Here is a 15,617-nt window from a genome sequence, read left to right on the forward strand (position 1 = left end):
GCTCACTGCCCCGTGTCCTAACTCGCACCCAGTCCCGCTCACCCATCACCCCCTGTGCTCGCTACCCCCCGTGTCCTAACTCACACCCAGTCCCGCTCACCCATCACCCCCCTGTGCTCGCTACCCCCGTGTCCTAACTCACACCCAGTCCCGCTCACCCATCACCCCCTGTGCTCGCTACCCCCGTGTCCTAACTCACACCCAGTCCCGCTCACCCATCACCCCCTGTGCTCACTGCCCCGTGTCCTAACTCACACCCAGTCCCGCTCACCCATCACCCCCTGTGCTCGCTACCCCGTGTCCTAACTCACACCCCAGTCCCACTCACCCATCACCCCCTGTGCTCACTGCCCCGTTTCCTAACTCGCACCCAGTCCCGCTCACCCATCACCCCCTGTGCTCACTGCCCCGTGTCCTAACTCGCACCCAGTCCCGCTCACCCATCACCCCCTGTGCTCGCCGACCTACACTGTCTCCCGGTTAAGCAACGCCTCGATTTCAAAATTTCATCCTTGCCTCGCCCCTCCCTATGTCTGTAATCTCCTTCAACCTCGCAACTCTCCGCGCCCCCCCCCCCAACCCTCCCCGAGATGTCTGCGCTCCTCTAATTCTGCCCTCTTGAGCGTCCCTGATCATAATCGCTCAACCATTGGTAGCCATGCCTTCTGTTGCCTGGGCCCCCTCCCTAACCTCTCCGCCTCTCTACCTCTCTTTCCTCCTTTAAGACGCTCCTTAAAACCTACCTCTTTGACGCAGCTTTTGGTCACCTGCCCTAATTCTTTCTTACGAGACTCGGTGTCAAATTTTTGTCTTATAACACTCCTGTGAAGCGCCTTGGAACGTTTCACTACATTAAAGGCGCTATATAAATACAAGTTGTTGTTGTTGTTATGTACAGTAGCCACGCAGCTCTCGTATTGGCCGAGAGGTCATGGGTTCAAATCCTATCATGGCAAGAGGTAAAATTATAGAACCAGAGGAATTTACAGCACGGAAGGAGGCCATTCGGCCCATCGTGTCCGCGCCGGCCGACAAAGAGCTATCCAGCCTAATCCCACTTTCCAGCTCTCGGTCCGTAGCCCTGTAGGTTACGACACTTCAGGTGCACATCCGAGTATCTTTTAAATGTGGTGAGGGTTTCTGCCTCTACTACCCTTTCAGGCCGTGAGTTCCAGACCCCCACCACCCACTGGGTAAAGACATTTCCCCCCCCCCACCCCCTGGTTGTTGAGCCCTTTGCCAAGGGAAACAGATCCTTCCTATCCACTCTATCCAGGCCCCTCATAATTTCATACACTTCAATCAGGTCTCCCCTCAGCCTCCTCTGTTCCAAGGAAAACAAACCCAGCCTATCCAATCTTTCTTCACAGCCAAAATTCTCCAGTCCTGGCAACATCCTCGTAAATCTCCTCTGCACCCTCTCCAGTGCAATCACATCCTTCCTGGAATGTGGTGACCAGAGCTGCACGCAGTACTCCAGCTGTGGCCTAACCAGTGTTTTATACAGTTCAAGCATAACCTCCCCGCTCTTGTATTCTATGCCTCGGCTAATAAAGGCAAGCATTCCGTGTGCCTTCTTAACCACCTTATCCACCTGGCCTGCTACCTTCAGGTATCTGTGGACCTGCACTCCAAGGTCCCTTTGTTCCTCTACACTTCTCAGTGTTGTATCATTTAATGTCTAACCTTTCCTTGTTAGCGCTCCTCGAATGCATCACCTCACACTTCTCTGGATTGAATTCCATTTGCCACTGTTCTGCCCACCTGACCAGTACATTGATATCTTCCTGCAGTCTACAGCTTTCTTCTTCATTATTTAATTCATTGAATCTGATCATTGGTGAGCCAGCAGCAGGAGAAATGACCATGGAAGATGCCGGATTGGAAGGAAACCTGCCGTCCTTTACCCAGCCTGGTCTATACGCGACTCCAGTGGGTTAGCTGGCAAAGCCGGCGTTTATTGCCCATCCCGAGTTGCCCTCAATTCGATAGAATCACTTCAGAGGGTCAACCACATCGGCGTGGGGCTGGCATGGGGGGCCCCGCCCTGCGTGAGAACACCGGCGGCAGGTCGGGGCCATAAAAGGAGGGGTGTGCCACGGCACGGTACGGCGCGAGCTGGTGCAGGAGGGCGGCGGCAGCAAAGAGTGACGTCACCAAGGTCCAGGCCGGTGATTGGAGCGCGGGGGCAGGTACAGCAGGAGCGGCGAGGGTCGGGGCGAAGGAGCGGCGAGAGATTGTAGAGGGACGTGATCGGGGCCCGGGAGAGGCGCGAGTTCAGGGCCCAGGAGAGGGCGAGGGCCCAGGGGGCAGCACGGGGCCCAGCCCACACTGTGTGCGATATGTGTACGCGCACTGGGCCCGTACAGCAGAGCTGGTCTCCAGTCGACCTGGGTAACCCTTGCCACTGGACCAAGACCTGGCTCTGTCGAGCCCCGTGTGATGGCTGGTGTGCAACGGTCACCCCACGTTAAAGAAATCCACGCACAGGCATCCTCCACCCTTCAGGATGTAGTTTGGGATCCGGAATATCAGGTCCTTCATTGAAACACCTGTGAACTCATCCCTTTTTGGCGTTGGACGCAAGTCATCCTCGCTTCGAGGGACCGCTGATGATGATGATGAAGCGACTGGAATCACATCTGGGCAGGCTTCCTTCCCTAAAGGGCACCAGTGAACCAGTTGGGTCTGTAACGACACCCCGACAGCTCTGTGGTCACTTTTACTGACACAAGCTTTTTACTTCCAGAATGCTCACACTGCCCACGGTGGGATCTGAACTCGCGCGCTCTGGATTGAAATTCCAGGTCTCTGGATGGGGGCAGGTTACGAGCGTTGGCTCCTGTGTTGAACCGACACAGAAGTGTTTAGCTCCAAGTTGCAGAACTTCAAACACGAGAAGCCATTGTGATCTGTCAGCCTTTGAATGAAGCACAGATTAAGCTCGGCCCCAGACCAGTGCCATCACAAACAAAAAGCGGCCAGGCTGGTGTGATGGACCAAATGAACTCGATCAACACCACCACCCTCCCCCCCCACTCACCCCGACTTCAAGCTCGGTGATCTTACACACAGCCCCCTGGGTAGGCTCAACTCCGCTAGGTCCCTGGGAACCATAGGGGGGGGCGGGGGGGGGGGGAACAGGTGAAATAATCTGCAGCCTGCCTGCAGCAACTGACGAGGCCCATCGGTTGCTGCTGTGGTTATTTCAGGCTGAGTGCTGAGAGTTCATCGGGCCTCGTTTCTCGGGGTGTGTGAAAACCACATTAAAGTGCCTTGCTTGACTCTCAGCGCGCACTCAACTCCCGAGAGTGTCTGCACCACACGACGTTCAACACCTCGCAGCAATTCTCCTGCCCCAGCCCGAAACCCGCTTTAACAGCGACAAGTACAAGCTTTTAACCGTTGGCCAGCGTGCTGTCCCATTTGGCCCCGTGAGCTTCCGAGCCCAGACACTCTCCGCCCCCAAGACCGCCGACTCCCACCTCCGTTACATCGCCCGTCTCCGCCCCCTGCCTCAGTTCATCCGCTGCTGAAACCCTCATCTATGCCTTTGTTTCCTCCAGACTTGACTATTCCAACACACTCCTGGCTGCCCCCCCCCCCCCTCCACAATCTATCGTCCGTAAACTGGATCTGCTCCAAAACTCGGCTGCCTTGTGACCTAACTCGCACCGAGTCCCGCTCACCCATCACATAGAAACATAGAAAATAGGTGCAGGAGTAGGCCAGTCGGCCCTTCGAGCCTGCACCGCCATTTAAGATCATGGCTGATCATTCCCTCAGTACCCCTTACCTGCTTTCTCTCCATACCCCTTGATCCCTTTAGCTGTAAGGGCCATATCTAACTCACACTTGAATATATCCAATGAACTGGCCTCAACAACTCTCTGCGGCAGGGAATTCCACAGGTTAACAACTCTCTGAGTGAAGAAGTTTCTCCACATCTCAGTCTTACCCTAAGACTATGTCCCCTGGTTCTGGACTTCCCCAACATCGGGAACATTCTTACCTGTCCAGTCCCGTCAGAATCTTGTATGTTTCTATGAGATCCCCTCTCATCCTTCTAAACTCCAGTGTATAAAGGCCCAGTTGATCCAGTCTCTCCTCATATGTCAGTCCAGCCATCCCTGCAATCAGTCTGGTGAACCTTCGCTGCACTCCCTCAATAGCAAGAACGTCCTTCCTCAGATTAGGAGACCAAAACTGAACACAATATTCCAGGTGGGGTCTCACTAAGGCCCTGTACAACTTCAGTAAGACCTCCCTGCTCCTATACTCAAATCCCCTCGCTATGAAGGCCAACATACCATTTGCCTTCTTCACCGCCTGCTGTACCTGCATGCCAACTTTCAATGACTGATGAACCATGACACCCAGGTCTCGTTGCACCTCCCCTTTTCCTAATCTGCCGCCATTCAGATAATATTCTGCCTTCGTGTTTTTGCCCCCAAAATGGATAACCTCACATTTATCCACATTATACTACATCTGCCACACATTTGCCCACTCACCTAACCTGTCCAAGTCATCCTGCAGCCTCTTAGCGGCCTCCACACAGCTCACACCGCCACCCAGTTTAGTGTCATCTGCAAACTTGGAGATATTACACTCAATTCCTTCATCTAAATCGTTAATGTATATTGTAAAGAGCTGGGGTTCCAGCACTGAGCCCTGCGGCACTCCACTAGTCACTGCCTGCCATTCTGAAAAGGACCCGTTTATCCCGACTCTCTGCTTCCTGTCTGCCAACCAGTTCTCTATCCACGTCAGTACATTACCCCCAATACCATGTGCTTTGATTTTGCACACCAATCTCTTGTGCGGGAACCTTGTCAAAAGCCTTTTGAAAGTCCAAATACACCACATCTACTGGTTCTCCCTTGTCCACTCTGCTAGCTACATCCTCAAATAATTCCAGAAGATTCGTCAAACATGATTTCCCTTTCATAAATCCATGCTGACTTGGGCCCACTGTGCTCACTCACCATGTCCTAACTCGCACCGAGTCCCACTCACCCATTACCCCCTGTGCTCACTGCCCCGTGTCCTAACTTGCACCGACTCCCGTTCCCCCATCACCCCCTGTGCTCACTGCCCCGTGTCCTAACTCGCACCGAGTCCCACTCACCCATTACCCCCTGTGCTCACTGCCCCGTGTCCTAACTCGCACCGAGTCCCGTTCCCCCATCACCACGTGCTCGCTGACCCGTGTCCTAACTCACACCAAGTCCCGCTCACCCATCACCACGTGCTCACTGCCCCGTGTCCTAACTCGCACCGAGTCCCACTCACCCATCACCCCCTGTGCTCACTGAACTACATTTCACCTATTTCAAAAATTCTCATCCTTGTTTACAAATCCCTCCATGGCCTCCCCCTCCCTATCTCCGTAAACCCCTCCAGCCTCACAACACACGCCGCCCCCTCCCCCGGCGAGATCTACAAATGTCACGTTAGATAGATACTGTCAACATTCACAGCTCTACGATTCCATCAGTTTCATAACAACCAGTGGTTAAACCCAGCACAGCACAGAATCTCTCCCTCTCCCCCCGTCCCTCCACCCGCCCCAAGAAGGACAGACCCCTCTTCCCCCCAGAAGGACAGACTCCTCTCTCCCCCCCCTTGAAGGACAGACTCCTCTCCCCTCCCCCCCGCAGAAAGACAGACCCCCCCTCCCCCCAGAAGGACATACCCCTCTCTTCCGCCCCTCCCCCCCAGAAGGACAGACCCCTCTCTTTCCCCACCCCCAGAAGGACAGACCCCTCTCTCCCCCCCCCACCCCCAAAAGGACAAACCTCTCTTTCCCACCCCCCCAAAGGACAGACCCTTCTCTCCCCCACCCCCAGAAGGACAGACACTTCTCTCCCCCACCCCCAGAAAGACAGACCCCTCCCAAACCCCCAGAAGGACAGACCACTCCCCCCCCCCCCCAGAAGGACAGCCCCTTTCTCCCCCCCAACCCCAGAAGGACAGACCCCTCTCTCCCCCCGACCCCCAGAAGGACAGACCCCTCTCTCCCCCCACCCCAGAAGGACAGACCCCTCTCTTCCCCCCCACCCCCAGAAGGACAGACCCCTCTCTCCCCCCCACCCCCAGAAGGACAAACCCCTCCCCCCCACCCCCAGAAGGACAGACCCCACTCTTCCCCCACCCCCAGAAGGTCAGACCCCTCTCTCCCCCACCCCCAGAAGGACAAACCCCTCTCCCCCCCCCCCCACCCCCAGAAGGACAGACCCCTCTCTCCCCCACCCCCAGAAGGACAGACCCCTCTCTCCCCCCCCACCCCCAGAAGGACAAACCTCTCTCTTCCCCCACCCCCAAGGACAGACCCCTCTCCCCCCCACCCCCAGAAGGACAGACCTCTTCCCCCTTCCCCAGAAGGACAGACCCCTCTCTCACCCCCAACCCCAGAAGGACAGACCCCTCTCTCCCCCCCACCCCAGAAGGACAGACCCCTCTCTCCCCCCCACCCCCAGAAGGACAGACCCCTCTCCCCCCCCACCCCCAGAAGGACAGACCCCTCTCTCCCCCCCAACCCCAGAAGGACAGACCCCTCTCTCCCCCCCACCCCAGAAGGACCCATCTCTTCCCCCCCACCCCCAGAAGGACAGACCCCTCTCCCCCCCACCCCCAGAAGGACAGACCCCCCTCCCCCCACCCCAAGAAGGACAGACCCCTCTCTCCCCCCCACCCCCAGAAGGACAGACCCATCTCTCCTCCCCACCCCCAGAAGGACAGACCCCTCTCTCCCCCCCACCCCCAGAAGGACAGACCCCTCTCCCCCCCACCCCCAGAAGGACAGCCCCCTCTCTCCCCCCCCCACCCCCAGAAGGACAGACCCCTCTCCCCCCCCACCTCCAGAAGGACAGACCTCTTCCCCCACCCCCCAGGACAGAACCCTCTCCCCCCCCCCCCAGAAGGACAGACCCCTCTCTCCCCCCCCACCCCAGAAAGACAGACCCCTCTCTCCCCCCCCACCCCAGAAAGACAGACCCCTCTCTCCCCCCCCACCCCCAGAAGGACAGACCCCTCTCTCCCCCCCCACCCCCAGAAGGACAGACCCCTCTCCCCCCCACCCCCAGAAGAACAGACCTCTTCCCCCCCCCCCCTCCAGAAGGACAGACCCCTCTCTCACCCCCCCCACAGAAGGACAGACGACTCTCTCCCCCCCACCCCAGAAGGACAGACCCCTCCCCCCCCACCCCCAGAAGGACAGACCCCTCTCTCCGCCCCACCCCCAGAAGGACAGACCCCACTCCCCCCCCACCCCCAGAAGGACAGACCCCTCTCCCCCCCCATCCCAGAACAGACCTCTCCCCCCCCCCCCCCCAGGACAGACCCCTCTCTCTCCCCCCACCCCAGAAGGACAGACCCCTCCCCCCCCACCCCCAGAAGGACAGACTCCTCCCTCCCCCCCACCCAGAAGGACAGACCTCTCCCCCCCCACCCCAGAAGGACAGAGCCCTCCCCCCCCACCCCAGGAGGACAGACCTCTCCCCCCCCCACCCCAGAAGGACAGACCTCTCCCCCCCCCACCCCAGAAGGACAGACCCCACCCCAGAAGGACAGACCCCTCTCTCCCCCCCACCCAGAAGGACAGACCTCTCCCCCCCCCCCAGAAGGACAGACCTCTCCCCCCCACCCCCAGAAGGACAGACCCCTCTCCCCCCCCACCCCCAGAAGGACAGACCCCTCTCCCCCCACCCCCAGAAGGACAGACCCCTCTCTCCCCCCCACCCCCAGAAGGACAGACCCATCTCTCCCCCCCACCCCCAGAAGGACAGACCCCTCTCTCCCCCCCCACCCCTAGAAGGACAGACCCCTCTCCCCCCCACCCCCAGAAGGACAGCCCCCTCTCTCCCCCCCCACCCCCAGAAGGACAGACCCCTCTCCCCCCCACCTCCAGAAGGACAGACCTCTTCCCCAACCCCCCAGGACAGAACCCTCTCTCCCCCCCCCCCCCCAGAAGGACAGACCCCTCTCTCCCCCCCACCCCAGAAAGACAGACCCCTCTCTCCCCCCCCACCCCCAGAAGGACAGACCCCTCTCTCCCCCCCCACCCCCAGAAGGACAGACCCCTCTCCCCCCCACCCCCAGAAGAACAGACCTCTTCCCCCCCCACTCCAGAAGGACAGACCCCTCTCTCACCCCCCCCCACAGAAGGACAGACCCCTCCCCCCCCACCCCCAGAAGGACAGACCCCTCTCTCCGCCCCACCCCCAGAAGGACAGACCCCACTCCCCCCCCACCCCCAGAAGGACAGACCCCTCTCCCCCCCACCCCCAGAACAGACCTCTCCCCCCCCCCCCCCCCCCCCAGGACAGACCCCTCTCTCTCCCCCCTACCCCAGAAGGACAGACCCCTCCCCCCCCACCCCCAGAAGGACAGACCCCTCCCCCCCCACCCCCAGAAGGACAGACTCCTCCCTCCCCCACACCCAGAAGGACAGACCTCTCCCCCCCCACCCCAGAAGGACAGAGCCCTCCCCCCCCACCCCAGGAGGACAGACCTCTCCCCCCCCCACCCCAGAAGGACAGACCTCTCCCCCCCCCACCCCAGAAGGACAGACCCCACCCCAGAAGGACAGACCCCTCTCTCCCCCCCACCCAGAAGGACAGACCTCTCCCCCCCCGCAGAAGGACAGACCTCTCCCCCCCACCCCCAGAAGGACAGACCCCTCTCTCCCCCCCCACCCCAGAAGGACAGACCTCTCTCCCCCCCCCCCCAGAAGGACAGACCTCTCTCTCCCCCCCCCCAGAAGGACAGAACTCTCCCCCCCCCCCAGAAGGACAGACCCCTCTCTCCCTCCCACCCCAGAAGGACAGACCCCTCCCCCCCACCCCAGAAGGACAGACCCCTCCCCCCCCACCCCCAGAAGGACAGACCTCTCTCTCCCCCCCCCACCCCCAGAAGGACAGACCTCTCTTTCCCCCCTCCACCCCCAGAAGGACAGACCCCTCTCCCCCCCCACCCCCAGAAGGACAGACCCCTCTCTTCCCCCCCCCCCCAGAAGGACAGACCTCTCTCCCCACCCCCAAAAGGACAGACCTCTCTCCCCACCCCCACCCCCAAAAGGACAGACCTCTCTCCCCACCCCCACCCCCAAAAGGACAGACCTCTCTCCCCACCCCCACCCCCAAAAGGACAGACCTCTCTCCCCACCCCCACCCCCAAAAGGACAGACCTCTCTCCCCACCCCCACCCCCAAAAGGACAGACCTCTCTCCCCCCCCCCACCCCCACCCCCAAAAGGACAGACCTCTCTCCCCCCCCCCACCCCCAGAAGGACAGACCTCTCTTCCCCCCCCCCCCACCCACCCCCAGAAGGACAGACCCCTCTCCCCCCCCAGAAGGACAGAGCCCTCTCCCCCCCCCCACCCCCAGAAGGACAGACCCCTCTCCCCCCCCCCCCACCCCCAGAAGGACAGACCCCTCTCCCCCCCCAGAAGGACAGACTCCTCTCCCCCCCCAGAAGGACAGAGCCCTCTCCCCCCCCCCACCCCCAGAAGGACAGACCCCTCTCCCCCCCCCAGAAGGACAGACTCCTCTCCCCCCCCAGAAGGACAGACTCCTCTCCCCCCCCCAGAAGGACAGAGCCCTCTCCCCCCCCCCACCCCCAGAAGGACAGACCCCTCTCCCCCCCCAGAAGGACAGACCTCTCTCCCCCCCCCACCCCCAGAAGGACAGACCCCTCTCCCCCCCCCAGAAGGACAGAGCCCTCTCCCCCTCCCCCACCCCCAGAAGGACAGACCCCTCTCCCCCCCCAGAAGGACAGACCTCTCTCCCCCCCCCCACCCCCAGAAGGACAGACCCCTCTCCCCCCCCAGAAGGACAGAGCCCTCTCCCCCCCCCCACCCCCAGAAGGACAGACCCCTCTCCCCCCCCAGTAGGACAGACTCCTCTCCCCCCCCAGAAGGACAGACTCCTCTCCCCCCCCCAGAAGGACACAGACCCCTCTCCCCCCCCCAGAAGGACACAGACCCCTCTCCCCCCCCCAGAAGGACAGAGCCCTCTCCCCCCCCCCCACCCCCAGAAGGACAGACTCCTCTCCCCCCCCCCCCACCCCCAGAAGGACAGACTCCTCTCCCCCCCCAGAAGGACACAGACTCCTCTCCCCCCCCAGAAGGACACAGACTCCTCTCCCCCCCCAGAAGGACAGACTCCTCTCCCCCCCCAGAAGGACAGACTCCTCTCCCCCCCCAGAAGGACACAGACTCCTCTCCCCCCCCAGAAGGACAGACTCCTCTCCCCCCCCAGAAGGACAGAGCTCTCTCCCCCCCCAGAAGGACAGACTCCTCTCCCCCCCCAGAAGGACACAGACCCCTCTCCCCCCCCCAGAAGGACAGACTCCTCTCCCCCCCCAGAAGGACACAGACTCCTCTCCCCCCCCAGAAGGACAGACTCCTCTCCCCCCCCAGAAGGACACAGACTCCTCTCCCCCCCCAGAAGGACAGACTCCTCTCCCCCCCCAGAAGGACACAGACTCCTCTCCCCCCCCAGAAGGACAGACTCCTCTCCCCCCCCCAGAAGGACAGAGCCCTCTCCCCCCCCCCAGAAGGACAGAGTCCTCTCCCCCCCCAGAAGGACAGACTCCTCTCCCCCCCCCAGAAGGACAGAGCCCTCTCCCCCCCCCCAGAAGGACAGAGTCCTCTCCCCCCCCAGAAGGACAGAGCCCTCTCCCCCCCCCAGAAGGACAGACTCCTCTCCCCCCCCAGAAGGACACAGACCCCTCTCCCCCCCCCAGAAGGACAGACTCCTCTCCCCCCCCAGAAGGACAGACTCCTCTCCCCCCCCAGAAGGACAGACTCCTCTCCCCCCCCCAGAAGGACAGAGCCCTCTCCCCCCCCCAGAAGGACAGACTCCTCTCCCCCCCCAGAAGGACACAGACCCCTCTCCCCACCCCCAGAAGGACAGACCTCTCTCCCCACCCCCAGAAGGACAGACTCCTCTCCCCCCCCCCAGAAGGACAGACCTCTCTCCCCCCCCAGCGCCGGGCGGGGAACTGTGAGCTGGGCCGAGGGCCGGGGCCGCAGCCTCTCGGGCCCCGGGCTGGCGGAGTGTCTGTTCCGGGCGCGGCGCCTCTCTCCCCGGGCCCTACTGGGCCGGGAGCCGGGTCTGTGGGCAGGGGCAGGGGCTGGGGCCAGGGCCCCGGGAACGCGCGGCGGCTCTTACCCGGCTCCGGCCCGAGATCGCCGCCTCGCCTCCCAGGCCCTCCCCGTGACCTCACAGCCCGTCTCCTAGCAACCGTGACGTCACAGGGGGAGTCTCCAGTGCAACCGTGACGTCACAGGGGAGTCTCCATTGCAACCGTGACGTCACAGAGGGAGTCTTCCAGTAACGGTGATGTCACAGGGGGAGTCTCCCAGTCATGGTGATGTCACAGGGGGAGTCTCCCAGTAACGGTGATGTCACAGGGGGAGTCTCCCAGTAACGGTGATGTCACAGGGGGAGTCTCCCAGTAACGGTGATGTCACAGTGGGAGTCTCCCAGTCATGGTGATGTCACAGGGGGAGGCTCCCAGTAACGGTGATGTCACAGGGGGAGGCTCCCTGTAACGGTAATGTCACAGGGGGAGTCTCCCAGTAACGGTGATGTCACAGGGGGAGTCTCCCAGTAACGGTGATGTCACAGGGGGAGTCTCCGTCTCCCAGTAACGGTGTTGTCACAGGGGGAGGCTCCCAGTCACGGTGATGTCACAGGGGGAGGCTTCCAGTCACAGTGATGTCACAGGGGGAGTCTCGCAGTAACGGTGTTGTCACAGGGGGAGGCTCCCAGTCACGGTGATGTCACAGGGGGAGTCTCTCAGTCATGGTGATGTCACGGGGGAGGCTCCCAGTCACGGTGATGTCACAGGGGGAGGCTCCCAGTCACGGTGATGTCACAGGGGGAGGCTCCCAGTAACGGTGTTGTCACAGGGGGAGTCTCCCAGTCACGGTGATGTCACAGGGGGAGGCTCCCAGTAACGGTGATGTCACAGGGGGAGTCTCGCAGTAACGGTGTTGTCACAGGGGGAGTCTCCCAGTCACGGTGATGTCACAGGGGGAGGCTCCTAGTAACGGTGATGTCACAGGGGGAGTCTCCCAGTCACGGTGATGTCACAGGGGGAGGCTCCCAGTAACGGTGATGTCACAGGGGGAGTCTCGTAGTAACGGTGTTGTCACAGGGGGAGTCACCCAGTAACGGTGATGTCACAGGGAGAGTCTCCCAGTAACGGTGATGTCACAGGGGGCGTCACCAGTAACAGTGATGTCACAGGGGGCGTTACCAGTAACAGTGATGTCACAGGGGGAGTCTCTTGATATCACATGGACGGAAACCGCACTGTGACTCCGGGAGGAGCTGTTCAGCCATGGGTAGAATACGATTGAGGAGGATACTAGCGATGACTTTCCCAGTGGCCGACAGCAGGGAGATTCCTCTGTAGTTGCCGCAGTCTGACTTGTCCCCTTTTTTAAAGATGAACAAGATTACAGCATCTCTGAGATCTCCAGTCATGCACTCCTTCTATGATGTCATGGTTTTGAGCCAATAGTGCCTCTCCGCCTCACTTTAGTGGCTCAGCGGGGATTCCATCTGCTCCTGATGCCTTGTTGTTCTTGAGCTGACGGATGGCCTTTTCTGCAGGGCTGGGGTTTTGCTGAGATGGTGGCAGGTAGCATGCTGCGGGATGGAATCAAGGACACTTGTGTCAAAGGCAGAGTCTCGATTGAGGAGATCTTCAAAGTGCTCCTTCCAGTGGGCCCTGACAGCCTCGGTGTCCTTGATGAGTGTCTCCCAACGGATCCACTACAGACCCAATCCACGTCAGGACCGGGGTCAAGCAGGGCTGTGTCATTGCACCAACCCTCTTCTCGATCTTCTTCACTGCAATGCTCCACCTCAGTCAACAAGCTCCCCCCCCTGCTGGAGTGGAACTAAACTATAGAACCAGCGGGAACCTGTTCAAGCTGCACCGTCTCCATGTCAGATCCAAGACCGTCCCATCCTCTGTCATCGAACTACAGTACGCGGACGACACTTGCGTCTGCGCACATTCAGAGGCTGAACTCCAAGCCATTGTCAACATCTTCACCGAGGCATACGGAAGCTTGGGCCTTACACTAAACATCCATAAGACAAGAGTTCTCCGCCAACCTGACCCAACCACACAGCACTGCCCCCAGTCATCAAAATCTATGGTGCAGCCTTAGCCAACGTGGACTACTTTCTATACCTCGAGAGCCTATTATCAGCAAGGGCAGACATCGACGACGAGGTCCAACACCACCTCCAGTGCGCCAGCGCAGCCTTCGGTCACCTGAGGAAGAGAGTGTTCAAGGATCAGGCTCTCAAATCTGGCACCAAGCTTATGGTCTACAGAGCTATAGTGATACCTGTCCTCCTGTATAGCTCAAAGACATGGACCATGTACAGTAGACACCTCAAATTGCTGGAGAAATATTGTTGTGTATCCCTTGGGAGCACTGTATATAAGCCGGCCCCTAAGGCCTGTTCCTCACTCTGGAGTGTCTTAATAAAGACTGAGGTCACTGTTACTTTAACCTCCCTGTGTGCAGCCTTATCTGTGTTACGAACACAATAACTGGCGACGAGTATACGAATCCAACGCAAAGATGCAGCAAACTGTGGGCATCCTGGAGAAGTTCTCGGAGGGTGAGGACTGGGAAGCCTATGTCGAACGGCTAGACCAGTACTTTGTAGCCAACGAGCTGGACGGAGAAGGAAGCGCTGCAAAAAGGAGAGCGGTCCTCCTCACAGTCTGCGGGGCACCGACCTACAGCCTCGTGAAGAATCTTCTGGCTCTGGTGAAACCCACAGATAAGCTGTGTACACTGATTTGGGAGCATCTTAAACCGAGGGAGAGCGTGCTGATGGCGAGGTATCGGTTCTGCACGTGCCAGCGATCTGAAGGTCAGGAAGTGGCGAGCTACGTCGCCGAGCTAAGGTGACTTCCAGGACAATGGGAGTTTGATGGCTACCTGGAGCAAATGCTCAGAGACTTTTTTGTACTGGGCATTGGCCATGAGACCATCCTACAAAAACTTTTGACTGTAGAGACACCGACTCTCAGTAATTGCGATAGCACAGGCGTTTATGTTCACCAGTGATAACACCAAACAAATCTCTCCGCACACAAGTGCTAGCAATGTTCATAAATTAACTGGAACTGTGTTTGCGAGCAGAAATGTACAGGGCAGAACCCACGAGTCTGCAACTGACAGCAGGCCTCAGGTGACCCAGGTGACTCAGAGTTCCCAACAAAGGATGAATGCAAGGCAATTCACACCTTGTTGGCATTGTGGAGGCTATTTTTCAGCCTATTCATGCAGCTTCTAAGGGTATGTTTGCAAGAGTTGTGGAACAATGGGGCACCTCCAACAAGCTTGCAAACGAGCTGCAAGCTCTGCAAAACCTGCTAACCACCACGTGGCAGAGGAAGATCGGTCCATGGTGGATCAAAGCAATTTCTAGCCTCAGAGAGAGGAGGCAGATGCTGAAGTACACGGGGTGCACACGAATTCGAGGAAATGTCCACCTATAATGCTAAACGTAAAATTGAATGGCTTACCTGTAGCCATGGAACTGCCGCTAGCCAATCCATCATGAGTAAAAAGATGTTTGAGAGACAGTGGTGCAACAAGGCATTCAGACCAGCCCTGAGCCCCATCCACATGAAACTGAGAACGTACACCAAAGACCTTATCACTGTCCTGGGCAGCGCCATGGTCAAGATCACCTACAAGGGCACGATGCATGAACTGCCACTCTGGATTGTCCCGGGCAATGGCCCCACACTGCTTGGAAGGAGCTGGCTGGGCAAAATCCGCTGGAACTGGGATGATATCCGAGCGCTATCACATGTCGATGAGGCCTCATATATCCAGGTTCTTAACAAATTTCCTTCCCTTTTTGAGCCAGGCATTGGAAACTTTTCCAGGGCGAAGGTGCGGATCCACTTGGTCCCAGAGGCACGACCCATTCACCACAAGGCGCGAGCGGTACCTCACATGATAAGGGAGAGCGTGGAAATCATGCTGGACAGGCTGCAACGCGAGGGCATCATCTCCCCAGTGGAATTCAGCGAGTGGGCCAGCCCGATTGTTCCAGTACCCAAAGGTGATGGCACAGTCAGGATTTGTGGCCATTATAAAGTAACTATTAATCGTTTCTCGCTACAGGACCAATACCCGCTACCTAAGGCAGACGATCTATTTGCGACACTGGCAGGAGGCAAGACGTTCATCAAGCTCGACCTGACTTCGGCCTACATGACGCAGGAGCTGGAGGAGTCTTCGAAGGGCCTCACCTGCATCAACACGCAAAAGGGATTGTTCATCTACAACAGATGTGCGTTTGGAATTCGGTCGGCTGCAGCGATCTTCCAGAGAAACATGGAGAGCCTACTCAAGTTGGTGCCACACATGGTGGTCTTTCAGGACGACATATTGGTCACGGGTCGGGACACCGCCAAGCACCTACAAAACCTGGAGGAGGTCCTCCAGCGACTGGATCGCGTAGGGCTGCGACTGAAGAGTCGAAATGCGTCTTCATGGCAACAGGAGTGGAGTTTTTGGGGAGAAAGATCGCAGCGGACGGCATTCGGCCCACAGA

The 15,617-nt window shown here is 59.3% G+C and overlaps 1 protein-coding gene across 1 annotated transcript in view; it reads right to left on the reverse strand.

Moving 5' to 3' along the window:
* The window catches only part of LOC139262802 (zinc finger protein 862-like), a 17,268-nt gene extending 15,400 nt beyond the window's left edge, over positions 1–1,868 (reverse strand). The window contains exon 1 of the mRNA XM_070877954.1: positions 1,765–1,868. Within this exon, the coding sequence (XP_070734055.1) occupies positions 1,765–1,868 (104 nt within the window). The remainder of the gene's footprint in view (positions 1–1,764) is intronic.
* Positions 1,869–15,617: the final 13,749 nt, after the last annotated feature.

Source organism: Pristiophorus japonicus, chromosome 4, assembly GCF_044704955.1.
Source record: "Pristiophorus japonicus isolate sPriJap1 chromosome 4, sPriJap1.hap1, whole genome shotgun sequence".
Taxonomy (NCBI): Eukaryota; Metazoa; Chordata; class Chondrichthyes; family Pristiophoridae; genus Pristiophorus; species Pristiophorus japonicus.